Here is a 27,986-nt window from a genome sequence, read left to right on the forward strand (position 1 = left end):
CTTTCCCATTCTAAATCCCGCTGCCTCTGCTCTTTGCTTGAAGTGAAATCCTTTTGGGGAGCAGCAGCATGAATACACTTGTCCCCAGTGGCTGCTTTAAAAGCCCCCATTACACAGCAACTCTCGAGGTGCCCTAATGCAACTAATCATTGTCTGGGTCACTAGAGTGTAAAAAAAAATCCTCTGAACAGCCCATTTCTCACCATCCTGGCTACCTGAGCCATAGGAGACTGGGCCATGAGCTGGGAGTGATATTTTTCCAATCCTTGGACACCATCCAATTCACCAAATGAATGAAATTAAAACATGATTCATTCTGAATTAAAGTTCCGGTTAGATGAATAAAATATATAACGGGTGGAGGGCAGGGGTTAGACAGTGTAATTACCGGATGTAGCAGTGTGAGCTGGAACTGGAGCTGAAACCTGGGGGTATGTGTTGGAGCAGACAGAAAGGAGGCTGAGTCTGTTTTGGTATTCATTAGTGCACAAAAATCTCAAATGAGTCTCCATCCCTTCCCCAGTTCTCATAGGCTCTTTAGAAGTGTCTATCTTCGGCATCCTTAGCCTCTGAGACCAGACACTGGCTGGGGTTCAGAGCTTTGGGCTTAATTGCCTGTATTCCAGGCACAATGTTCATCACGCAGCCAGGGAAGGCTGGCTGGGTCATTAGCACAGCAACTCTTGTTGATGAGGTCTTAGCCACCAAAGAGGATGTTCGAACTATCCCTTTAGGCAGGGAGCGATTAGGTGGGTTTCTGTGAGGGGGTGTCCTTCTAATTATCCTAACCCCTTTTAGTGGGTTGCCTAGACGACAACTGTGGTATTTTTTAAGAGCTTCAGTCTTCCTTCCATTAAAACCACTCACAGCCCTGGGATGCACCTGCAATTTTGAATTGCATTTATCAGAAATGAAATCATAACTATAAGCAGCTCCTTCCTTGGTCAAAGGCACAGATAGGTCACCACATCTGAGTGAGCAGTCTGTGTGGAAAGCTCTCAACAGAACCCCCAGCAGGAAAGGAAACACGGACACTTGAAATCAATTCCCTCATCTCAGCTACTTTTATGTTATCTATGGTCCCCGCTCCGTTCTCCAGGGTGGCAGCATGCTGATGGTCATCTGAATGTCTCGAAATCAATTTCAAGAAAGATCTAGTAATGATCAACAACTCCCAGCTTTCTCATTATCATCAACGCTAAGCGGGCACACTTCATGTTGCTTCAGCAGCCTGAACTTGTGCGTGCATGCATGCTTTTGTGCGGTGTGTGCATGCCTGCAGACGCATGTGTGTGCATGTGCTAGCTGGCCAGCAAGCCTCAGGGATCTGCTTGTTTTCACCTCCCTATTACTGGGATTATAAGCATGTGCCACCATGCTTGGCTCTTCTATACGAATTCTGGGGAGCCAAACTCAGGTCCTCATGCTTGTCTAGCAGTCACTTTACCAACTGATTTTGATTAAAGAGCATGAATGAACAACAGAAGATCCAGAGGATCACAGAAAATCAACTTCACAAGTTCAAGGCCAGCCTAAGCTACGTAGTGAGTCTGAGGTTATCAGGGGCTGTGCAGTAAGACTAAACCTCAATAAAATAAACAGTGAAAGGGGAACAACCTTGCCCACTGAGAGATACAATAAAGACAGAAACCCTGGCTTTTACCCATCGGACTAACAAAAATGGCTCAAAGTTAGCAAAGGCTGTGAGCTTGCTTCTGTCCGTCCTCACACCTACGTGCAGAGGGAACAAACATATGACATCTCCTCAGGGGGAATACAAAATGCTGAGCATTGGAGCAACATAAAAATGCTCGACTTATAATGCACTCGCCTTTGGGCTCAGCAAGTGTACTCCCTGGGGATTTATCCTATAGAGTTCATTTGTTCAAGTGCACAAACTGAATGCCAAGCACGGCAGCCAGTTCTCGTGGACAGTGGATGAAGTGTGTGTGTCTATCAGTATTGACTGGTTAAGTAAATATACGTGCCTCTTTATATGTAGACTGGCTTGAGGTGGACAAAAAACGGCAATGGTATTTGCAGCTCAGAACTGGGGAACTGGGGAATACAAAGCAGTAACAGATATTTTTGAGGCTTAACATCTTTTCTTTGTGTGTGTCTGAGTGCAAGCATGAATGCAGCGTGTCACGTGTGCAGAGGTCAGGTGTCAGGCTACACCTTGCACTTTGCGACAGGGTCTCCTTTGTTTCTGGCATATGGCAGGTTAGCCTGTGAGCTGGGGATTCTCCTGGCTGCCTCCTATCCTGTCGTAGGAGCACAGGGATTATATATGTGTGCTATGGTATTTGACTTTCCAAGTTTCTGGGGACCAAAAGCGAAGTCCTTATGATTACAGGCAAGCACTTTACCCACGGAAGCATCTCCCCAGCCATCGTTTTGAGTTTTTACCGCTGTGTGCACCGCCTGTTTTAAAAAGAGCACAATGGTTCCCTTTATTACTAAATTGATGTATGCACATATGTGGGTGTGCCTGCATGTCAATGTTGGGTGTCTGCCTCAGCTGCTCTCCACCCTCTTTTTGGGACAGTCTTTCACTGAACCTGGAGCTCACTGAAACAGCCAGGCTGGCTGGACAGTGAGTCTGCTGCAGAGATTCTCCTGCCCCTGCCACCCCGCACTGGGGTTACTGTCAGGCCTCAGTGAGTCCTGGACCCTAAGACAGCTTGTCACATTTGCATGGCAGGCACTTTACCAAGGGAGCCATCTCCTCAGCTCCCTGGTGACACTGTTCAGTGTACTGGCAGGGCAACACTCTCTTGGCTTTGTCAGAGATGAAACCCCAAATTAGATAACTTGGGAAGCACACAGACATTTTCAGCTCTCCAAACTTTCAAGACCTACCGGACCAGCAGAATGCATTCTCGCCTCTCACCTACCCTTCACCCTAGATCAGCTTTGCCATTTACAAGAGGACAGTATTGTTGTCACATGCCGCGCCTGGGCAGTTAGCTCCTAGGAGTCTCAGACAGAAATACCATCTCCATTTCTCCTTTTATCCCTTCTCAAAAGATCCCCATGGCATTTCTGCTCTTAGGCTGTTTCAAAGAGCGGTGTCTTTCTTCACTGTGAACCCTCTTCCATTTTATCTTTCCCCTGGAACCAGGCATCCCTCTCTGTTGCTAAACTTAGAATATACAGCTCTCCCATTGGCCCAGGAGACACATCATTTCTTGAGCTAGACACTATCTTTGTTCTTTTTCTGTCTATATGGACTGCCAACATGTTACTGTTCAAAAACCCACTGAAAATAGTACCAGGTAGCCTTAAACACTGTACACAACACCTTAACAACATAATGTTATTTGGTTCTTTGTGTGTGAGGGCATAGATATCATAGGTGTTGTACATGTGTGTTGAGGTCAGAGGTCAAGGACTAAAGTCCTCCATCATTCTTTTTTTTAATCTTTTGAAGACAGGGTCTCTCACCGAACTTGAGCTCGCCAGTTTAGCTGGCTGACTGGCCAATGAGTCCCAGAGATATGTCTGTCTCTGCCCTGCCCCCAACCCCAGCACTAGAGTTACAGATGTGTGCCACCACATCCAGCTCTTCACATGGTACAATGTACATTATATTGATAAATTGTCATGTGTCATTTGAGCTCATGGAGAAGCTGGCTCTGGAAACAGGGTTGCCCCCACCATTCCAGACCTGAGTATGTTTGTCTTCTCAGGCACCTTGTCCGGGAATGGGCTGTACCTCTCCTGACTCTGTAACAGGGAAGAAAGAGAACCGCAAAACATCCCAAGAGTAAAAACACGGTGTCCTTGAGAAAGCTAGAAGGCAAATCACTTCCAAAAGATGTTACTATTCTCGGTCCCACGATCTAAAAGATGCCTGCAGTGGGAAAAGAAAAGCCAGGAGTTCTGCAGTAGCAAGCTCACCCAGGGAAAGCTCCAGCAGTCACTCCAACTTCCCCAAGCATCTATTTGATGTTACCTCAATCTGGAGGTGACACTTGCCAGGGACGGTCTCTCTCGACTGGGACCCCCAGCTGGCTGCCTCAGGGGGCTTCCCCAGTTGGTGTGCACGGGATGTTTGCAAACCCTTGATGCGATGATGTTATTTTTCTGCTGTTATTTGTTCTCCTCCCTGGAAGCCTCACTGGAAGAGACTCTCTATTGGGAACTACAGCTGGCTGCCTCAATGAGGCTTCTCTGATCAGTTTCTGCTGGATGTTTTTAGCATCAGAGTTCCTATTTTGCCCTCTATCTGCTGTTCCTACCTATCTGTCACTTGTTATTTATTCTTTTACTTTTTGCTTGCTACATGCTTAATAAACTCACTCGTGGGAAACCAAAAGTATAGCTCTATCATAGATCATTCTCTAGACCATGAACCTGTGGGGGTGCCAGGGATCCCAACTTAGGTCTTCTTGTTCATGCAACAAGCACCTGACTGACTGAGCCATCTCCCCAGCCCTGAGCTCCTTAAGAGCAAGACACTGTTTCGTTTCTTTTTGGAATGAAGAAAATGAAACAAGTTGGGAAAACTGGCAAGGGTCACATGGCTAGTGGCAAAGCTGAGTGGTTCAAAGTATGTGAGACTCAAAGTTCCCACATTTAATCTCACCAGAGACCCGTGAGTCTCTTCCCCCAGAACCACCAGAAGGCCACATTGTGGGCCTCTAGTCTGTCTCTCATCTGGCTCGAAATGTCTGTCTTCAAGCTTCTGCAATCTTGCACCCGTTCCCATGAACGGGCTCTCACTCTGAGGCAGGTCCTTAGCCAGGTGTGGTCATGTGGCTCACCTTGTCCCATGGTTGGACTTCACTAGCACTGTCTCTGGAGGAGTGCAGAACAATGGTCAGCAAATGGCCTGATAGACCAAGGGAGGGGACGGTGAAATTCGTGCCACATAAGAAGCAATTAGAATCCAACTTCTTCTTGCCTCCCCATGTATTCAGAAGCGGAAAAGAACATTAACTAGGCAGATGGAGGGTTCAGTGCTAAGGATTCAAGCCAGAGCCTTGTCCATACTGGACAAGGGCTCTACTACCGACACACATCTCGGGGGGCCATCTGTTTACATTTTAGCCTCCTGTCTACTTAAATTATACACACTTCCACTGCCACCAGTGAAAGTTAAAATCAAATCATTAAACCAAGAAATGTCATTAACTAAGAGAAGCTCTCACCCCTGCTCACCCCCATCCATTGATGGTTAAAATGTAAGTCCTAAGCCTGGTGCAGTGGCACGTGACTTTAATCCCAGCACACAGGAGGCAGAGGCAGGCAGATCTCTCTAAGTTTGAGGCCAGCCTGGTCTACATAGAGTTCCAGGGCAGTCAGGCTATGTAGAAGGACTGGCTTAAATTTTCCTACAGTCTCACCAGCAACCATCATTTTAAAAGAAGTGAGCTTGTTTTAGTTTTATTGTGCACCATGTGTATGCAGATGCCCATGAAAGACAGAAGAGGGGTGCTGGACCCTTTGCAGCTGGTGTTAGATGCAGTTGTGAGCTGCTCAATGTGGGTGCTAGGAACCAAATCTGGGTCCTCTGAAAAAGCAGCAAGAACTCTTAACTGCTGAGCCATCTCTCCAGGCCCAAAGCTCAACGTTTTTAAATAAATTGTCTGAGCTATCATTTGGTTTCTAATTTGGAGAGAAGCGGACCTATTTCCAGAATTATTGATTTCTTTTGCCTAGGCTCAGCTGAGCACCAGTTTCGACTCTGTTTGCCTTTTAGGTACCCCAGGGGCTTCTTAAAATGTGCCAGTTTTCCTTTACAGCAATTGGCTTTTCTCCAACCCACAACCCCCAGGCCTGGCTCCTGTTTGCCCATGGCCTCCTGGTGGGAGAGGCAGAAATCAGTCACCCTGGGCCAATTTGTGGTATTTACCTGGAGCACTTGAGAAAGTTGGCCAGTCAGAGAATTGACTTCGAGCCCGGTTTGAGAAATATTGATCTAAAAAAGATCAATATGGCTGTCCAGAGAGTTCTTTGATGAACTCGGATTTTAAAGGACTAGGTAAAAGCTGCAAAGTCAAGTGCACCAAAAAGGCTGTTATTTGTTGTGTCCCAAGCTGGACCCAGGAGGCTGAAGTCACCGACCTGGAAGGATAGTGGATGGTTTTAACAGGCAAGAGAGTCAGAAGGGACCCCAGCACTGTCCTGATTCCGTCTTTGCTGCTAAAGAGAGCCCACTTCTGTGGGAATGGCTGAGCAAGCAATGAAGCAAGATGGTTCTGGATACAGCATGTAAGCCCCAGCAGACTTCCAAGATGGGTAACTACCATGAGCCACACCATACACTGACACCAAACCCGAAAGGATGAGAGAGGCGTGAGGTTAAGCTTGTGAATTCCAAAACCAGAAAACATTAATTAGTTGTGGAAAAGTGGGCTTGATATTGCTGGCACCTGATGGTCCAAAAAAAAATAAAAATCATGAATTATTGGGAAGAAATATGTGGAACATCTCACATAGCGATGCCTCATTAGAAATAACACTCCATCTCTGCTCCTTTGATAACGGAGAACTGCAGTAGTAGTGTGGGCTGCTGGACCCCAGTGGGATGAGGCATGGAGAGGGTTATTAGACAAGTAGGGGGTGCATGCTGTTATGACGGTCCTGGTTATGAATGGGGTTCCTAGTCTCTGGTGGGTGCAGGCAGATACTCGCCCACTGACGGTAGGGATGGTGGAGAAGGCAGACGGTGTTACTAGGTTGCTGGCAGAGGAGGGCAGCTCTCTAGGCAGCAGTTAGACTTCAACGTAGTGAACTGCCCTATGGTCTAATAGTCTCGCTGGGATGTGGATCAACAGGGTGATGACAGGGGACTGAGTCATGAGAGCCCAGAGGCTGCCACTTACCTGCTGTATGACATGTACGCACTGCTTGACAGAACCCCAGTCCTGAGCTTCCCTATTAGCACGATATTACCCACCTTGCAGAGTGACCAGGATGATAAAATGACATGACACATGCGGAGGATGAAATTGGCCATTAACCCCTCCGTATGACAATAGATCATTCCCACCTAATGGGGTTTTCAATGTCAGATGTCCAGTGGGTCCTCTGCCCTGGTCAACACCACACCAATGTTTCAAATGAGACACACTGAATAGTGTCCACACGATGAAGCTGAGTCTACAAACGACAGGCTGGTCCACGTCCTCCTCAAAATGTGATGCTCCAGACTGGATGGTGTACATCAGAACCCTTCAGACCAGACCAGGGGTGACGTATCATTGCCTGCTACCTGGTTAGAAATTCCCTTTGGGATGAATCCATTCTCTGAGCAGACATCCAGTGAGCATTTGCTATCTGTCAGGCACCAGGGAACAAAGGCACAGCTCGTATTGAGGAATCTAAGGCTCCGAGAGGAGACGAACAAAAGAAGTCGTGTTAATAGAAAGTTGTGAGTACAATGTTCCCGTATCTGGGGGTGGAAGGGGGAGGCAGTAGTAGAACACAGAACACAGAAATTAACCCAATTTGCAGAGGTGGGGGCCGTCAAGAGAGTCCCTGGAGAAGATGACGTCTGAGCGGAGGCTTAGAGGCTAAGCGGGAGTTGGGAGTGACAGAAATCTAGGCAGAAGGAACAGCATTTGCGAAGGCACAGTCATGAGGCATGGCGCGTGCAGGTTGGTATTACTGTTTGCTCGGAAAGGTGAGGGGTCCGGATGGAACATGCTAGAGCAGAGAGACAGAGGCAGAGCGGCCAGCACTGGAATGACACACAGTCAGATATGGCTGCAGAGAGACAAGAGTAAGCTTGGCGAGGCTTGTGGAAACCAAAGCGGGCACCCCTGACAAGGGGGAAGACATTCCTGTAAGACAGTGCTGGGGAGAACCGTGAAGGAGGCAGAATTCAGTAGAACTGTGGACTGCCTGGACATGGGCGGCAAGAGAGAGAAGAGCCGTGGCATCCTCACTCAGCCCAAGAGAACTGGAGGGGGAAAGAAAAGTGTGCATTCCAGGAGAGACGGTCAACGATAAATTTGATTTCTGTCACGTGGAGTTTGGACTCCACATGGGACAGACATCCACGCTGAAGTGACAATACAGAAACTCATACAGAGAGTCTGAGTTGAAGATAATGGCTTTCGGAGTCAACAGCATTATAAAACAGGACAGAACGGGGCAGCGATTCCAGACTGGTTCAGTGAGAAAAGGAGCGAGCAGAGAAGAGACCCCTGAGAGACCCCAATGTCAGGTGGGACCAGGAAGATGAGGTTGCAAGAACGGAGTCACCACGCGGGGTAAAGGCCCACTTCACTTCACAGGCAGACTGTGGAAGCAGCTAACTCCATCTACTCATTAGCTTAAGCAGAAAGGCTTTTATTGGGGGTCCTGAATCATCTTTAAGAGGCCACAGACACAGCCAGGAAGAGGTAAGTGACCATAAGGGCATGTGCCCATCGCTATGGGACTGTTATCAGGGAACACCCTGCTTCCACCTGAAGCCAGGTGTTACAACCTCTGCCAGAGTCACCCCAGATGAAGAAACACCTCAGCCACTGTGCCAAGAAGAGCCTCAGTGTAGGATGGTCCCGTCCCATCCCACGGAACTGAAGGTTCACCTTCGGACACCGGGAGTCAACTGTACCATGAGTGAGATCCAAGCGAGGCTTCTGGGCAGAAGAATCAATGAAATGAAGATGGAGTCCAAAAAAAGGAAAAAGTAAGAATAATCTTTATTCTTTACGTGGAGACACACTGTAAAAATGTTCGCAGTTAAGATGAAGAGACCAGAACACGTTTATTCAGATGCAGTACATACCCTGGGGATCAGAACACACCCGTAAACAAGCATCTTGGGGGGAGTTGATAAGTAGGCTGTCTCCTCCCCTGTGCAAGTGTGCAGAGGATTCCCTCCTCAAGACTTTTATAGAACCAAAAAGGCCAGGTTTTATCAAGGAAGGATGTTAACACATGTCCAAGGGTTTAAAGGGGACCAAATTATAATCACATCTATCAGAGTGACATGAAATTAACTGATTGCACAAAACCACAAAGGAAAGCACATCCTGGGACTGCCTAGCAAGAGAAAAAGAGGTTTGGTGCACCACTTGAAATGGGGTCAATAAATATTTTGGTACAAGCTTCACCCTAAAAGACAGCATGTTGCTCTGGGGTTCTACAGAAAGAAGGGGCCACGTGCATCCCTCTGTGCGACAGACTGCTTTGGCACAACCTCCAGAAAGCTGGAAGGCTCTCCTGTGCACTCCCTCACTTCATCTCGACTGCATGCTGCTTTTCAAAGACGTTACATCTCAAGTGAAATCCAGCCTCAACCCCGACAGTAGTCACAGTGATGTCTTCGGAAATCACACGGGTTAGCAGCACCAATCATTAAGGCAAGTTGCAAATCATTCTTACATTTGAGAAGTAAATTCTAGTAAAACATGCTATGCAGCTGGTGATTAGCATGGAGGCCTAAATCCATACTCGCTAACCCACTTAAAGATGCAAAATTCCAAGTCTCCCTGTACTGATGTCATATCTAATGAGTTTTATAATCTTCATCAAGCTTCTGTTACAGAAGGGGTATTACAGTTGTCTTTATGGGGAGTTGGTCTGAATGCATGTTTTCAGCCCAGATGAGAAATGAAATCTTAATAAATCACAGAACAGAAAGGACCCTGGAGATCACTGAGTCCAGCCCATTATTTTCAGGGAGGAAATGAAACCACTGAAAGGGGAATGACCTAGCCAAGGTCACACAGCAACGGAGGCTGGGCCCTGGCAATCTCCAAACCTACAACAGTACCATGGGCCCAGCTATTCCCCCAAGCTTTTGGTTTGTTGGTTTGCTGTATGTGGTCCCCCTGGTTAAATCACAAGATTGTCAGGTACACCGCATGATGATAGGAACTTTCACTTCAGTTTTAAAATCAGAATATCAAAATGATTCCTGAGCCTTTAGCTACCTTCATTTGATTGAGAATGCAGTCCACAGCAAATCACGGCTACCTAGGGCAGTTCTCTTCAAATGTTGACTCGGACACTAAACGCGCTACTTAACAACACTCGTGCAAGGACGCCCGTGTGACGTCAGGATGCTTCTCATGGAATGCAAAGACACCATGGTGGTGACAGGAAGTAAGGCACTTCAGTTTCTCAAAGGGCAGTCATGAGTTTGTCCCGGTATGTGACACTGTAGGTCCCTCCTAAGTTCCTCTGGTTCTGGTCGTGGACATAGTCAAAGTGGCCGTCATCTCCACTGGCTGAGGCTTTCCAGTGCGGCCTGTCATCCAGATAAGACGGCCTGTTTTGTTTGCAGATGGAATGGTTACTGGGAGAATGGAAGACAATTCAGAACGGAGTGAGGCCAACCACATCAAAGGGAATGGGGGGCGGTGGGGAGAGCGAGTGGGGCGCCTGGCACCTGAGTGGCCTGGTGACTTCAGGATTTTAAAAACTCCCATGTGATCATCGCCCAACTTCAAAGCAGAGAAAAGCTCTGTTTCTGGACAAGTCAGGGTTTTGCAAGGGGTGTGTGGTGGTCAGGGCAGTCCAAGGAAAGCTAGCTGAGGGGACAGCTTCCATAAACCAGATGTGCATGGTGATGGTTTTGGATTGCATCTGCCACAAGAGTGGAGCAATCAACTTTCCTCGGGATGCACCTCCAGAGAGCTCGAGAACACACAGAGTGCTGGGTGCCACCTGGGTTCAGCTACAGCTCTGGGATGGGGCTAAGTAGTGGTTCTCAGGGGACACTGAAGCATCAGCAGGGCCATCTCTGAGGGAAAGTTGCCTCTGGGTGAAGAGGCGGCTAGGGCATGCTACAGAGGGAAAACACTGAGAAAATAGGCAATACTAGATATAACGTCTGCTTAAAGCACTGTTAACAGGATGATAGTCTGTCTAAGCCTCACCTACTTGTCGTGTCTGAAAAATAAACTACATTTGGATGTTGCGAAGCTTTAGAATTATCACTGACCTGACTTGCCCTAAAATGCCACATGAGTACCAAAGTGTTAATAATGTCAGACTGCACTGCTGTGTTACAAGGGCCCCATAAACGTTTACCTAACTTGCTCAAGGTACATTTCCTTCTACCACCCGATTCTACAGGCTCCCTCAAGGAGCAAGGCCCACAGCTCCACCTTGGTCAACCTGAATTCACCAACTATTCTTTTGAAATAGCCGGACACAAAAATGCCAATTAAGACTCATCAAAAATGCAAGTCTTAAGGACATGGCTGCTTCCCAGGGGTCGCCCTGACTCCAAACAGCAGGTGCCAGGGCAGTGGCAGGAGATACTGACAGCCATCGGGACAAACCCCACTTATTTTGTAAATTAAGTTTCACTGGAATACGGTCATGCATTCTTATGCAAGTTCTCACTGTTTGTTGTCTTCAGACAATGACCACAAAGCTGAAAATAGAGATTCTCCTTTGCTGAAAAAGTCTAATAACCCCTAAGTAGGAGAAAAAAGGCCCCCAGCCACCAAAGCTAACAGTGCCCTCATTCCTAAGGGGTAAAAACCCTTAAAAAAAAAAAAAAAAAGGAACCCTAATCTCCAAGCTTTAATTACATTCCAAGAAGATAAAAATAAATTCTCAGAATAAGAAAATATTAACTTGGAAACCTTAAGCAACATCTCTGATATAAAAACCAAACCAAAATATTTGCGGTCAGAATATATATTTTTTTTAAATCTGTTATTTCGCAAAGACTGGTCACTGGCTTCCTTTGCTTTGAAAAGCGTAGGTTTCTGCCCTGGTCATGCCCCACTGCACGGTTTTTCCTGCAGCCTAGAGTGGGGACTTGAGGGGACAGGAGAACTCCCCAAAGCAGGGCTCCAGAAGCTCACCAACTCACCTGACATTTGGAGAGTGAGGATGCCACCGGGGCTGGCTGGGGTGGACGTTCGGATGGTACTGAGGCTGGAAAGGAAACACCAAACTGGATTACTCAGTGACCTTTGGATTTCAATGGCTGCCATGTCATTTGCTTTCTCTTGCGATGGCACCCACCTCGGGAGTCCAGGGGGCCGTGAATGGGAAAGCTGTAACCAAGCCCTGGGGGCAGGGGCGGCTGGATCTTTCCCAGATGATCTTGTTTCTCCCACTAACAAAGGCTGGGGATTGGGGGGTTGGAACCTAGTGTCTGGCTCACCAAATACCATCTCCAGAGCAGGGGCTGGGAGGCAAGGTGCCACATCTGACTGAAAGGAGGCTACCCAACATGCCCTGGTCAGACAACACCTCTCTCTCAAGGAAGCAAGTGCCAGGAAGATGGGGTGAGTGGCTTCCCTCTTCAGAAGCCACTTTTGTTGGTTCTGAAATGACGACAGGCATGCGTAACAGCTGAGTTACACTGGCATGCAGACAAGGGCCGGAAGAACAGGGTAAATGAAAGCAACGGCGTTGTGGGTGTATAAGCCGGAATATCATCAGGAAGACCTATTGTTCCAGAGAGACTGGAGAGATGCACAGATGGACTGAAGGAAGGAAGGTGGGAAGCTGTAAGAAGATAAGAAAGTAGACCAGTGTGAAGCCCGGATCGGCCTGGCAGGGTAGCCAGCTGCCATTCCACTTCTCACCTGCAGAGGGCAGCAGCCCCAGACACTGCCAGAAGCCACGGGCTTCTCAAGGCTAAACTAGCTATGGGGCAAATGTGCACCCCGCCCACGAAGGTCACTGCAATCACACCACTATTAATCTTCTAATTATTTCTTCCCTTCCTCCTCCTGACCCCCGCTGCTGTGGTTACTAAGCAGTGGCCTGCTTTCTGTTACAGAAACTCCAATTTTCATGGCCCCGAGATGCCCTCACGCAGCCTATTCTGTATTCCAGTAGTCTTTCTTTTCTTCTTCAAAGTGCCTGTCAGCCGGCCGAGGCTGCACCCCCAGGGGACACAGTGTGGGGGGCAGAACCTGTAGGGGTCGGTGTGCGGGAGGGTATGCGCGCTGACGTGGTGCAGTCTCCACAAAAGAGAACGACTACCCTACAACTGGGCCCTCTAGTCTTTTGTTTTTAAATATGCCCAGATTCACCAAAGGGGTAGAAACCTCATCCACAGACTTGGAAAAATTCCAGAACCTTCCTTGGTATATCTTCTCTGGTAATTCGTTCATATTCTACACTCTCAAGTACTTTAATGTTAACTCGGGTGCTCTGTCAACAATGAGGAATACATATGGATCTCTTTGCTTGTCACAATAACAGGGAAAAGGGGGGCCAAATTTACTGGCATTCCAGGGACAATGAAGAACTGCCCCACCTCAAATGACAAGTGTCCTCATGGAGAACACGGCTATCCATCCTCTGCAGCTGGCTGACGCTGCAGAATGAGCTAATGCCGCCATGTCACCTTCCCGACAATCCTTCACAGCACCATGATGTGATCGGGCCACTCATCGGGCCACCCTCTTCCAGTCCACTTACATCCAAACTTGGATGGGGCAACACAGGGCCGCTAAGACTGGCCAAGCACAAGGAGCTCCCAGCGGCAGTGTGGAGAGATCCATGCCCAGAGTGCCAGGACATCTGCTGTGAACAAGCACAGCCTTGGTTCACTGTAAGCAGAAGGCACCCAGGAAGCAGAAGAGGACAGGGGTCCCGGCAGGCGGGCTGCCTGACTTCCTCCGCTCTCATTCTCTCTCCTCCAAGCACTGGCTGGCCAACACCAGCTCTTTTTCTTCCCTACAACACTCCAGTTGCACCTGACATCCCTAAACAAAAAGCAGTGTGTGAATAAGAAGCCCAGGACCCTAAGGAAGATGACAGGGGAAATGATTTTCCTTCTACCGGGTTCAGAGTCCCTTCTACCCAAAAGCCCCGGTTCCTCACTCCGCTCGCTAGGAGTGTGACTTCCTGCACAGGAGTTCTTCAGAAACCATCTGGGAACCTCCTAAGGATAACAAACACGGGCATCTTCATCATCTGCAGAAGTGGTATCTACAACAGCGAAAGACTAGGGAAGAGGACAAGGTTCACACTGAAATTGTTTATGGAACAGCAATGTCACTTGTGACACTCACAGCCACCCATCAGGGCAGACACTGGGAGGACCACCTGCTTCAGGCACTGGCCCAGGACAAGGTTGGTCAACAATACGACACTGTGGGAGGTGAGGAGGTCTTTGGGGGTCTTCAGAGAGGGACCCTGGCTAGTTCTCCTGAGAAGAGCAGTACAGTCCCACCCCTTGCCCTGGCCCCATCTCACCAGGCAACCTCTCCCTCCATGTACATTCTCCTGCTCTTATGCCACAAATCCCTCACCAGAGCTGAGCGGAAGCCAGTACTGTACTTTTGAACCTTCAAAGCCATGAATTAAATGAACTTATTTTACTTTATAAAGTACACAGTGCTGGGTATTTTGTCACAGCAACAGAAGAAAAAAAAAAGACTAATATAGAGCTCCAAGTTAGAAGTCATCAGACATGGGTCTCTCAGCCTTTAAGCAGAAACAAAGGACCACCTGGGAAGCAAGGCCCATACCATCCTCCCAGAGTCCCCAGTGTCTGTTCATTAGCGCCACCTTAGGATCTCTGAAGTCTATGGATGGATGCCAAGTTCCTCCTCCTCAAGTTTCTGCTCAACTCTTAAGGGATGAGACTGCTGCTTATTCTTTTAATGCTGGCCACATTGTTTTAAGGTGCAGGGCTGAATCCTACTGGAGCTGGGAGCTTCCGACTTACAAGAAAAAAGGAGGCGGGGACTGCTGAGTACCAAGGTGGAGGCTACTGTAGCAAGCGGGTAAGAGTTTGCAAAGGACTCCAGGCACATGAGCATGGGCAAGGCAGCACCAGCAAGAACCTAAAGGCAAGCACTCTGCAGCTGCTGGGAGCTAGCTCAACACAGGCTCGTGACCGTGGGAAGGGGCGTAAGAAGTCAGGACAGGCTCTGGAAGCCTAGAGAGGGCCGCCCACAGCAGCTGTGGAGGGGCTGGCTCACTACAGGCTGGGCTACCGAGAGGGCTTCGGCTGTAGCAGGTGGGCAGGCAGGAGGCATGGGCTCCGGTTCGGCACTGCTGTGAAATGACACACCACTGGACATGGACCCCGAATGCGACAGGTCTGCTGTTTGACACATGGGTTCTAGAAATAAATGAAGCCTCCACTGGTCTGAGGGGGTTTGCCATGAAAAGGGGTGGGGGGAAGGACCAATCAGAACAAAGCAAAACAAAAAACACCTGCTGGGAGTGGTGGTGCAGGCCCTTGATCCCAGCCCATGAGAGGCAGAGGCAGGAGGATTTCTGTGAGTTAAAGACTAGAACTCACTACTCTACACAAGTGAGTTCCAGGACAGCCAGAGCCAGACTGTCTCAAAACAGCAACAACAAGCCAAACGTCCTTCCTGCAAGTTTCCTCAATCTTTTGGCACCTCAGCAGGCACAGTCAGGCCCAGGAAGACACAAGAAGAAGAGGCAGAATCTTCCCTTCTGGAAGCCTGTCTCAAAGGCCTCCTTCGCTAGGCCCACAGAATGCTTTCACAAAGGCATGCACTTGAATGCTGCTGAGAGGCTGGGCCTCCAACCAGAAACATAACTACATGTCCCTGGCACTTGCAAGTTAACAAGGTTAAACCAGGCACTTCGGATGACTAGGAGGGAACAGGGGTCAGGGCAGGAGGATCTGTCTCTAAGTTTTCTGGGAAACAAGAAGAGTGAACCAAAACCTAACAAGCATATGTTGTTCCTACATACTGCTCGTTGCACAGAATTCAGAAACTTTCAGAAACATCTCAAATACAGCATCTCACCTGGTAATTATGGACTTCAGGATTTGCTTTGGAGCTAAAAAGAAAAAGAAAAACATCGTTTTATCAGTTGTAAGGAGGCATTACGATAGATCTATTTAACAGCTATAACTAATCCCACAGACTCTCTACTCCATTAGGAACGTCTGCACACCACTTCTTTTCTGGTTCCTAGAACTTACATGAACATAGATAATCCAGGAAACCACAGCGACTTCCACTCACCAGCTTAAGGCTCACCAGCATAAATACCCCAGGAATACGCCAAAGTGTAGCTGTGACATTGTGGGTTTCCTTCCCACCGCAGGCCCTCCCTGGCACTGCCCCAGAGGCTAGCGCTCTAGCGATGGCACAGAGCCTCTGGCAGCTGAAGGGAGAGGTACCAGCTTCTCCGAGACACCTACCACAGCCACTGTGAGGAGGAATCCCACACGAGCCCCTGGCCCACAACGACACTGCAGCTGATCTGGGCACTGGTGGGGAATGTTCATTCATGTCAAGCCTCTGCCCTGTCACTCATCTACTTATCGGGGTGACAAAGTCCGTGGTGTTTCCTACCACCTCAACCCACAGCCAAAGGAACAGTAGCTTCACAGAGAGTTAGGAAACCTAACCTGGTCAGTCAATGGCTGAGCCAGGGCTGATTCAACATCTGCTCAGACCCAAACCCTGTTTTCTTTCCACCAAATCTAGTGGGCTCTTGGAGGGTCTGTGGAAAAGTTCAGAGTTCAAGTGGGGTCTAATTTGACTAGAATCTTAGTTAGAACTGGTTTGGCAAATATATAAACACATATGCATGCATAAATATGGGTGTGAAATATATGAATGTATATATATATATATATATGTAGTGTATATATGTATATACATACACAAACACACACAGGGAGAGGAGAGAGAAGGAGAGAGGGAGAGAGAATGTGAGAGAGAGAAAGAGAGAGAGAGAGAGAGAGAGAGAGAGAGAGAACGTTTGTTGCATAAGATGCGAGCTCAGTACCTACTGGAAACCTCCCAAGCCCAGAACAATCACTGGGCAGTCACTGTTGCTAGGGTGCCTGGAATCAAGGTTTATTGCATCTCTAAGAGAGGAGGGGGGCATCTTTGTTCTGAGTCCTACACTGGGTCTGCATTCAGTTTTCAGAGAGGACTGGCAGTGAAGCCAGGCTCTACGCCAGAGCTTAGGCTGGCCCAGCAGGTGGGTAAAGTGCTCCACAAGGTGCTCTTTTTCCAGCAGTACCTTTGAGGTTCCCAGCACAACTTCCTCCACAGTGCCCACAGCAATTCTACTCACCCAGGATCCCACAGGCTGGGAAGAGCAATTGAACAGCTGTGAACAGCGGTTATTAACTCATTTGTTCCTACAGGGTATATTTACTGACACTTTAGTGTGTGTGTGGCGATTGTTTTTTATGTTTGTTTTTATTCCCCCGTGTATAATCTCCCCTAGATTCTAAGAGGGAAATGTCACTTTATCAGGGAAATACAAACAAACAAAATAATCACCTCCTAAGGAAGCAAGAAATACTGTAGCTTACAATCTCCTGAGAATTCAAAACAGGACCTGTCGGGCTGAAAACCGTCAGCAGTTTTCAGCATGCTGCTCAGACCCTAACTGCCAGAGACCCCGAGGCAGAGGGCACACCTGCAGACCTGAGAACACTGTATCACACCCCATACCCCCCACCACGGAGGACTATGGGCAGCATTCAGGAGGATTCTCCCACCCCTTCATCAGATGCAGAAGGCAGGCAGCATGGCCAGGCCAGCCTGTCTGCAAACACACCCTGGAACCTGAGGCTATGCTAACTTCTGCTCTCCAGAACCTGAGGTTCCTTGAAGGGGATCTCAGTACTTCCTGAAGTGGGGAGGAAGCCAATGAACAGGTGGGCCTTAGTCCTTCCCTACCCACAAGTCTGTTTTGTTTGCTTGTCTGTTTTGTTTGCTTTTTAAGTCAGGCTTATTGGGGATGGTGGTAGAGGGTAAAAATCAGAAGCTAAAAAAAAAAAACCTGGGGAGAACACAGACCTAGTCCAAGCTCCTTGCCTGCAAATGAGAAAAATGGAAGCAAAGCGGGTAGAAGGCCAGAGGGCCCGGCATGTATTGGAAAAAGCTGTTATGGAGAGGGCTCCTGAGGCCTCGGGTGGAGCTCTGGAGGCTAGCCAGGGCAGTGATGACCCTGACCTCATGCCCTGTCTGCCAGGATGAGAGTACACAGCACAGGCCGTGTGTACCCATCTCAACAGCCACCACCACCTTTGCCCTATCAGATTTGAGGCCTCAGCCTGCAGTTCAGAACCAATGATCTACCAGCTGCTCTCTCACATGGCAGCTGCTCCTAGCATGTCACGCTTACAGAGGAAGAGGACTGGTTCCAGACAGGGCAGAGAAGGCAGGTAACAGGTATAGCAGTGGCTCTCCCCTTACCAGGGGCCACGCGAACCTTACCAGGGAAGCTTTGAAGGACAAATGCCCATGTCCCACATGTGTATAAGTATTCATATGGCCCAAGGCTGTCCTGCCCAAGGGGGATGTTTCATAGCTTATCAGGGAATTCCAGACACAGGGGCAGGGTCACGCTAGGGAAGAGGCAGCTAATTCGACCCAAGGGCCAAATGTGGCTGACTGGTACTTATGAATAAAGTTTTATTGAATCACAGCCATGCTCATCCGTTTGCATATTGTCGACAGCTGCTTCAGTGTTGCTACAGCAGCACTGAATAGTTCTGAAAGACATGTCGCAGCCCAGAATTCAAAATATTTCCAATCTGCTCCACAATGAGAAGCTTGCAAAGTCCCATACGGGAGGTTTTCAGTCTCGTGACACAGTTATTATCCTGCAGAAACTCTTAGAGGTGGCTTATTTATTTGTTGGCTTGCTTTTATTGTCATCGTATGTCTGTGTGCATGATGTGTGTGTGTGTGCCACGGTGCGCGTGTGGAGGTCAGGTCAGAGGGCAGTTCTGTGGAGCCAGCTCTCTTTCCACCTTTATACGGGTCTCACGGCTTGCACAGCAAGTCTCACGGCTTGCATAGCAAACGCCTTTACCCACAGAGCCACCTCTCCAGCCCTCCGGAGGTGTTTCATGTCTCCTAGCACCTGCAGGTCACTGGACAAGGCGGCACCTGCTGCTGGGAACCTTTGCTCAGCAGCGGGGCCTTCGGTCCCCACCCTCGCCTGCCGCACGATTACTGCACGTGCCGCACGCATGCCTGGCTGCCACCTTACCACAGTGACAACAAACAAAGCACTATGCTACTCAAACAAAATAGCTGTTTTGCAACAAGAAAGCCTTGGAACATTCTGTTGTATGCTTTTTGAAAGCTGGGAGGATGGTGTAGCCAGGCAGCAGAAAAAGGAAAAAAAAAGTTATCAGGTGAGTCACTTGGATTTAATTGTATTAAGGAGAAAGTCAACACTACTAACACATGTGGTGATTAGAGGGGAGAGCTGTGCTGGGGAGTCTGGGGGTACTCACCAGAGCTGAGCAGCAATCACGGGGTTGCTTGCTGTAAAGAAAGGATGGGAAGTTATGCAGAACTTGAAAACATTCGCTACCCAATAACACCGGGAGAATGACTGGGCAGAGACCACTCTATCAGGGCACAGCCCTCATCTCACACCAGGCAGTCCTGAACTCTGGCTAGTCTTTCCTGAGGACTTGAGCCCTCCTGCTAATACGCGCTGTTCCTCCCTAGTCCTCTAGACAACTCTAGAAGCAGGCTCCCAGGGCTGGGTGTGCCGGTATGCCCACAGAGCACCAGGAGGTAACCACAGGGCGGTCCTTGCACCCGAGGAGCTGGGGTTCCTGGGTAGAGACGGAAAAGCAATATAACATGATGAAGGATGAAATGCCAGCAACATCTAGGGAAGAACTTGGAGCAGGCACTTTTGATGGGGCAGAGGCAGAGCCTGCATAACAAAGACATTTATTCAACTACACTTCTTTTCTTTTTGTGTGATGCTGGGAATTGAACCCATAGCCTTGCTACCACTGAGCTATATCCCTAACTTGCCCTACACACTTTTCTTCTTTTGAGGGGGGCAGAGTTTTTTATTGCTCTGGCCGGCCTCAAATGCTATGCAGCTGAGGGTCACATTGAACTTCTGATCAGGCAAGTGTGGTTCTGCTAAGGGAGACAATGGTCCTGTTTGAGTTCTCGCCCCCTGCTGCTCCCTTAGACCTGCCCGATGCTTCCCGTAGTCACCCTTTATCAGGTATCACCTTCTCTTTGAACATGTTCCCAGCCCCCGGCCTCTCTTTTTGCTTGTGAATTTTTCTTTTCTTTTTTATTAATGAAAAATTTTCATTTATTTTACATCCCGTCTGCAGCCTCCCCTCCCTGTTTCCTCTCCTTCCCTCCACCCACCTCCCTTGTTTTTTGTGATTTTTGTTTGTTAGTTTGGTTTGGTTTTTTTTCAAGACAGGCTTTCTCTGTGTACCCCTGGCTGTTCTAGAAGTCACTCTGTAGACCAACTGGCCTCCAACTCACAAAGCAGATCTGACTGCTTCTGCCTCCCAAGTGCCGGGATTAAAGGTGTGCGCCACCACAGCCTGGCTGCCTGGTCTCTCTTAAAGTTAAGGCCGTATTTTGGGGGCTCTTGGCTTTTTTTTTCTCCACTAAAGCAGCTGAGAATGACTTAAGACCTGTTGTCTGTCCTCATACTGTGCTACTAACTCATAATATTAGGAAGCAGGGTAGAGGGAGACAAAGGATGAAGATTCTAGAAGGCTCAGGTATATAAGCAGGTTTCCACAGAGGCCCATTAAATCCCTGGCTGTGCAAGAAAAATGTACAGAATACCAAGTTTAGGAGGGTGACAGAGGCTGGGTGCCGTGGCCCTGCTGTGAAAAAGGACCAACAATTCAGTGCTAACTGGAGTGTGCCCGCAGGAGGAGCAATCCGTGTAGAGAAGTGAGCTGCACGGGACTTCAAGCTACGATTACGAAACCCAGCTTAAGTAGAATTGAGTGCTCATGTACTGCCTGACACATCCTGGTCTCAGGCCTCACACGGGTGGGAGCCGTAACAGACATGAGGGTCAGGGAACTCTGAGCAGGGGAGCAGCGCCACAGGGTGCAGCTGTATTCAGGGACGGGGGACTGACCACGGGGGACCTGAACTACGTCTCTGCAGGTTCTGCATCCATTCTTCTGTGGCCACAATTCTGGTGAGCATGCGCCCGATGTCCCCACCAGGAATGGCAAGGTAGTGGAGACAATGGACGCAGTACCTTCTATGGACAAGGGTGAGAGACTGTTGAGGATCCAGGCCTAAAGGAGGTGGAGAGGCACAGTTGAAGGAAGACAGACAAGGAGAGGCAGAGGAGCACACTGGGTCGGAGAAAGATTACAGCAGGAGGGCGAGGTCCACCAAGACTCGGGACATTCTTTTCCAACAGCTTTCCAACACCAGAGGGTACCGGTACCGGCAGTAACTCCTCCCCTAGACAACCGACCCACCAAGCGCTACTGCAACACGTCCGCAAGGAAGGAACACTGTATAACCTTTGAATGTGGAATGTCGCCGGGACGGGTAACGTTTGCTAGGCTTCCTCTCAAAGGTGCTGGTTCTTCGCAATCTGGAGCCGTGTGTCGCCTGGTATTCTGTCCGCCCGCTGGGAAGGAAATATTTGATGTGCACGTTAGCGCCAATACAAGCTCTCAACATACCACAGCTAGTGCAAGTGAATATTTTCATTTTTTTCAAGAGCTCCAGCATGCATTTCAACTTAGCATGAACTCACCTGGTAAAGACATGCTAATTTTAAAGCTTCTATTTGGAAATACAGTCTCCTTTGCCAAGCCAGGCACAGGGGCAAAAATCTCCTTCTACCAAAGGGTAAAACCTACAATTTAAGTACCAACCACTTGGTTGCACAAACCAAATAGGTCCGAGTACTTGGATCACTCGATGAAGATTATTGATTAGACATGGAATAACCTCTCAAGGAACACCATAGAGACACTCAGCATTTCACATCGCCTCTGAGGCTGTTGTAGCAGGCCCCTAAACCTTGGCCTCCTTTGCAAGGCGCCAAAGGAAATGTCTCCAACTTCTTTGGCTTTCCAGGCCCAACCACTGTGAAGCCAGCTGCAGCTCCAGTGGGGGAAGCTGTGTTTTGCTGATCCACCCATCATTGCTCCAGTCCAGCAGCTTTTGGCTGGTTTTTCAGATGGAAGGATCCAAATGCTACCTGCTCCAGATGCCTCCCAGGGCAGCCTCACCTCCAAACTTCCCTTCCTTCTTCATTTCTCCTTGAGGAACAAAGGTCACTAGGTCTAAGCCAATCCCTGGAGCATCTCCCCAGGAAGGAGAAGCCTACTTATTTTGGCAATCTCCTCGACTGCCCTCTCCACCCAACTCCAAATCCACATGGGTATGGGCAGACTGCGGTGGTTCTGCAAACCTTTGCCACACTGACATGCCCATCCTCCCAGGGCCTGGAGATGTGATTCTTTTTCCTCAAGGACTTGCTCTTCTTTTTCCCTTCCTTAGAGCATTTAAAAAAATACACTCAAACAAAAACTATTCTTTAAACAGAAATGCACAGCCACTTCCTTGCACGGTAGATAAATCTGAAGTGAGCAACACTTCTGGCATTTTCAACAGAGTTCAGGGACATGCCACGTGTGGGCAGAGGTTATGAAACCAAGTGAAGTTCTCTACCATGTAACTGAGATTCTCAGACTCAGGAGTGTATTTAAAATGTGCATTTCAGGCTGGAGAGATGGCTCTGTGGGCTGCTTTTCCAGGGGACCCAGGTTCAATTTCTAGCACCCACATAGCAGCTCACAATCGTCTGTCACTCTAGTTTTAGGACATCTGACACCTTCTCTGGCCTCTTCACGGTGCACAAACATACATGTAGACAAAACACCCATACACATAAACAAATAAAATTTAAAAAAAAGAAAAGAAAGAAAATTCATATTCCAAGGGCTGACACCCACATGCACACATTCACAGACTCTGGTTAAGAGGCCGTGTATCTTCATTTTTAAAGATGCCCCAGGAGTTCGCATGAGCTAGTCTTAAACTCAAAAGTAAAAATATGTGAGAATAAGCTATTTATTCAGGCTCTTTTCAGATTCAAATACACACACACATACAGTGCTCTCATCCTTAATCATTACCAAATCTCTTAGCAATGGTGAGAAATTTAAGAACCAGGGCTGGGCCGGGCGGTGGTGGTGCACGCCTTAAGTCCCAGCACTCGGGAGGCAGAGTCAGGCAGATCTCTGTGAGTTCGAGGCCAGCCTGGTCTACAGAGCAAGATCCAGGACAGGCACCAAAACCACACAGAGAAACCCTGTCTTGAGAAACAAAAAGAAAGAAAGAAAGAAAGAAAGAAAGAAAGAAAGAAAGAAAGAAAGAAAGAAAGAAAGAAAGAAAGAAAGAAAGAAAGAACGAGGGCTGGGAAGATGTTTAGGCAGTGAAGAACTGAGTGAGAAATTTAAGAACCAGGGCTGGGAAGATGATGTCGGTGAAGTACTGACACATGCATGAAGATCCAAGTTCAGATCCCCACACCCGTCTCAACAGCAGGGTGCTGTCTTGCAATCTGTAATCCTAGCACTGGGAAGGTGGAAATAAGTAGATCTGTGGAGGTCAGCAGCAGCCTAGCTCTCAGTGAGCTACGACTCAGTAAGAGACCCTGTCTCAGGAAATGAGATGGAGAGCAGTGGAGGAAGACACTTAGGCCACTCTCAGGTCTCTATGAAAACTTGCACGTGAAGGACGTGCAAACCACACTGCACATACGCATGCACACAAATAGAAGCACCGAGGCCAGGTGTGCGGGGCACACTTCTAATCCATTTGGCAGGCAGAGAGTTTGAGCCCAGTGTAGTCCGGAAAACAGGGACACTTGATCGGCCTTGTTAAGGCTGCCTCTAGGGTTAAGAGTGGGTTGTGAGGAGTTCTAGTAAGGCAGAATCCAACAGAACCTCCTCCAATGACTCTATGCGCTGCGTCTGCCCTACTCACAGGCAGCCACCACCTCATGTGGTCACTGCACACTGGAGACAAGGCTGGGTGAGACCAACACACTATAGTTTTCAACTCCAGTAGCTGCCACGTAGCTAGTGGCCACTGCACCGGACAGCACGACTCTAGCTATAGGTACAGGCCCGGAAATTTTGTTATTACATGTTGAGCACACTTCACCCCCCAATCCAAAACGTTCAGGGCCCTAAGCTCAAATACTGGCAAACAGTTCCAAGCTGAGAAAAATGTCAACATCAAAACGTTCCCGGCACCAAGGATTTCACCCCACATCAGTTCCATGTGATCAGTAAAGTGACGGAAGCCAAAAGAGGCTGTGACTGGACTTAAAGGGCAGGCCTTGACAAGGAAGTGGGGGTGGGGCAAACAACACACACGGACAGACCGACAGACGGACGGACAGACGGACGGACGGACGGACAGATGGACACACACAAATCCACTGCTACATTCACACACAGGAAAGAGGAGCTGTCACTCTCTGAAACACCTGGCCCATGTCCTAAAGCAACTGCCAACCTGAACCGGAAGCGGGAACCCAGCCGGATGAAGTCCGATCTGGTGGACTTGCTGTTGCTCGGCGTGCACAGGCGGAAGAAGGCGTGGTGCTCCACGGCGCACTTCCACAAGTGCTTGCAGGTGCGTGCGCTGTCCAGCCTGAACACGAACGTGTGCTCCTGCTCGCGCCCCTGGGGGAGGAAGCACAGGTCCTCGTGGGGGCCCGTGTCACAGGGGCGTGGGTGAGTGGCCACAGGGAGGACACGGGGGAGCACAGCCTACCTGGTCGTCATCCTCCACGACTACGAGGGTCAGTTTGCTCTTTTTAAAGTCCATTTTGGTAATCTTAGGCCTGGCCAGAGAGAAAGCGTTTTAAAAAGGGCAGTCGACAGCCGAACTGCCGTCTACACATCCAACAGTCTCCTTTCTACTTATGACAGTTTAGATTGGCTAAGAAAAGGAAATCATCATTCATTCATTTAAACAGGATTATCGAGAGGTTCAGTGCATCGGCCACACACGCACAATGACACTGGGATGGTGTGATTTTTTTTTTTTTTAAAGCGAATCTGGGTGTTGCAAATACCCCTCAGAATCATCCATCACATATAGACTTTCCAACACAAAATAGGAAAAGACATTTTTAATATTAGACAAAACTAAAATTACCAAAAGAATAAGCCTATTTTGTTAGCTCCTTCAAAGATTAATATGCCTGTCGGGGTCAGTCCAAGAGAATATTCACAGCCATCTCTTCCCTACAAACAAACGAAGTGACAGTCGGTAGAGGGTTCTAACAGGTCGTCACAGAGAAGAATGCAAACACAGTTTCCTCGCCACCATTTACTTGGTTGGCACACTATGCATTTCTCAGAAACAGCCAGATAAAATGACGAAAACACACAGAGCTCTTACCCTGACGACGTGCATGTCCACCCCATACATTTCCAGCCACTTTGCTTTGTTGAGATAGGAGAGTTCTGCCTGGGCAGGGCTCTTTCCCCTTAGAAAACAAACCAACGGAGACACATGTAAACTGGGCCCCACACACCCGCGGGGTCTGAGGAGACCCCTGAGCTGCAGGTCATACAACAGTTACAGCAATGGAGAACGCGAGTTTGTAAGGACAGAAACGACCTCTAAGAACCCATGGCAGCTGAACAGGAAGACCACAGGATGGTGTTTCCTAGGAAAACCAGAGTGTATACTGGGCAGTGGCACACCTTTAATTCCAGCACTCGGGAGGCAGAGGCAGGCACATCTCTGTGAGTTCCAGGACAGCCTGGGCTTCAGAGTGGGTCCCAGGCCAGCCTGGGCTACACAGAGAAACCCTATCTCAAAAAAACAAAAAAACAAACAAAAAAAAAGAAAAAGAAAACAAGAGTGTGCTCTAAGGCAAAGGGAAAGATTGTCCCTCCTGGCCTTCCTCTGGGAGAAAGGAGGTTGCACATGAGAGTAGGTGGGACACGTTCCCTACACATCTGCAAACTTCCCTATCATTTGATAATGACATTTATACCATCTTTTATTTTAAAAGTCATCGGAGGACTGAGGGACAATAGAAGGTCACACTAAGTCAGGTCCAAGAGTAACTAGGAACAGGTGCTTTGTGATGTGTGTTTGCTCACGCGCAAACGTGTGTGTGTGTGTGTGTGTGTGTGTGTGTGTGTGTGTGTGTGTGCATGCGTGTGTGTACATCACTGGCAAACTGCCTTACTAGTCCAGGCAAAACAAAAACAAGTATGTTAGATTAGGGAAGACATAAACACCACACCTTTTGGACATATAAGAATACTGCATGTCATATGGTCTTACCATTTCACCGTAGGGTGACAGGCTAGGTCCTCCTGACCCAGAATGTGTGAGACCAAAAGTATCTGTGGTCCTTTTTTTTTTTTTTTCCTTTCCCAGATTTTCAAAACTAGCGTGAAGACAGTGAGATACTCTGAAGGATAAGTCACTTATGTCACATTCATCTGATCCATAAAGGTCCTGGAGCTGATGTCATACGTATTTAAAAACTGTCCCTATGACCAGACTTCAGCCTGCCCCATAAGGCCTGGTGTGCATTTTTCAAATGTATCACCAGGTTAATGCTCAAAAGTTTTACATTTTAGATTCAGTATTTGAGAGTTAGGGATGCTCCACCTGTATTTTTTAAAAAGTTTGCTCTAGAACAGTGGTTCTCAATCTGTGGGTCGAGACCCCTTTGGGGGTCACATAGCAGATACCCTGCATATCAGATATTTACATTACCATTCATAACAATAGCAAAATTACAGTTACAATGTAGCAATGAAATAATTTTACAGTTAGGGATCACATAATATGAACTGTATAAGGGTCATAGCATTAGGAAGGTTGAGAACGACTGCTCGGGAGGGACAGGACCTTGTAAGCGCAGTGTTTTATCCACACCTGGGGTGTCACTGATAAGAAACAATCAAATCAGACAGAAACTATGTGTTTCAGTGACAGAAAATAGCATGGCTTGACCTTTGCACATTTCTCAGAAGAGAGGTGACATGGGGGCCTTTTGGAAACAGGTGTGAAGCTCAGGGGCGAGGCTACAACCCGGTCATGAACTGAACACCTCTCTGCTAGGCAAAGGGCATGCTGTGCTGCACAAGGTCATGCAACGGTTTTTCAGAAGGGACTGACGAGCACATAGGACAAGTAAACAAGCAGTTCAGACCACGAAAGAGGTTCATTGAGGTACCTGTACTCTTTCCATCTCTGGAAGATATCGAACTCCATGGCTTCTGTCTGATTTGGGATGAACCGAAACTCAGACACAAGCTCCGGTGTGTGTTCCGGGAGCTCACACTCCCCCAGCTCCGCTGCGCAGTTTATAAAAGGGAGGAAAACAGAAGACACTGAGCACTTGGGGTTATGGCTGCGACTGAACCCACGGGCATTCTTTCTGATCAGAAAGTACGGGTGCCCCTGAGGTAGAGCCCTCTTGTTATCAGCTTCCCTCAGCATCCCTGGAAGTCATTCTAACACCCTCCAATAGAAAAGTACACCATCACCTTAGTCATTACTGGCTTTCTCCTCACTTCTTCTCCCAGTAAGGAGGCCTGGCTCACATTTCCCCGGGAAGTGGAAACTTGCAATAAAAGGTGTTTGCAGGCAAGGAGGATCTGCCCGAGAGCCTCCTCTGCACAGGGCTCTTGTTAAGCATGGGTCAGAGCAATGTTTTAGCATGTGCAGGGCTGGGAAGGGTGGATCATGAATTTGGTGCATGCAGAATCTGAGGGAGGGCTAAAGAAGCAGGGAGGGGTGGTGAGCAGGCTGCAGGAGCAACTGCAGCCATGAGTCAGGCAGAACAGAGAAGGGGAGAAGGGGGACAGAGGGATGGATAGCAACAGGAACCTTCCCGGCGAAGAGCCCAACGCACACTGCATGGTTCTCACTCTTGCCAAGCCGCAAAACAAGAGGGCCCAAGGACAGGTGGCCCTATCCCTCTGAAGCATGAACGAGAAAATCCACTCGACCCCTCCAGACTTCAGAATAAGAAGGAATCCCCCAGTTTCCTCTACAACCTGGTTACAGTAAGTGTGGGCTTCGGGTTAGCACGAGGAGATGCCACCTAGGGGCTGGATCACCGTGCAGACTTGCATGCCCATCCAGGAACAGCCCAGTCGTCACTGCCTGCCATTTCACAAGACCCTTGGGGATTGGGGCACTTTCCTTGGAAAGGCAGGGATCCCCAACAGTTGTTTTTGAACTTAAGAGTGCAAAAAACGTCATTTGGTGGGCTCATGAAAACAGAACATCACTGGGCCCCACACCCAGATTTGC

General features: G+C 48.5%; 1 protein-coding gene across 5 annotated transcripts in view; it reads right to left on the reverse strand.

Annotated features, from left to right (window-relative positions):
• Positions 1–27,986, reverse strand: part of Epb41l4b (erythrocyte membrane protein band 4.1 like 4B) — a 149,356-nt gene that overhangs the window by 57,163 nt on the left and 64,207 nt on the right. For 3 of the 5 annotated variants that reach the window (XM_059254384.1, XM_059254382.1, XM_059254383.1), the window contains exons 7-15: positions 26,902–27,022; positions 25,098–25,185; positions 24,852–24,940; positions 24,465–24,534; positions 24,204–24,373; positions 21,185–21,294; positions 19,154–19,184; positions 15,681–15,714; positions 11,795–11,859 (exon numbers count right to left, since the gene is read on the reverse strand). In XM_059254384.1, coding sequence (XP_059110367.1) covers positions 11,795–11,859; positions 15,681–15,714; positions 19,154–19,184; positions 21,185–21,294; positions 24,204–24,373; positions 24,465–24,534; positions 24,852–24,940; positions 25,098–25,185; positions 26,902–27,022 — 778 coding nt within the window. Of the gene's footprint in view, positions 1–8,636; positions 10,262–11,794; positions 11,860–15,680; positions 15,715–19,153; positions 19,185–21,184; positions 21,295–24,203; positions 24,374–24,464; positions 24,535–24,851; positions 24,941–25,097; positions 25,186–26,901; positions 27,023–27,986 lie in introns of those variants that run through there. The other 2 variants (XM_059254386.1, XM_059254385.1) reach the window with 2 other exon arrangements.

Source organism: Peromyscus eremicus, chromosome 2 (assembly GCF_949786415.1).
Source record: "Peromyscus eremicus chromosome 2, PerEre_H2_v1, whole genome shotgun sequence".
In the NCBI taxonomy this organism is placed as follows: Eukaryota; Metazoa; Chordata; class Mammalia; order Rodentia; family Cricetidae; genus Peromyscus; species Peromyscus eremicus.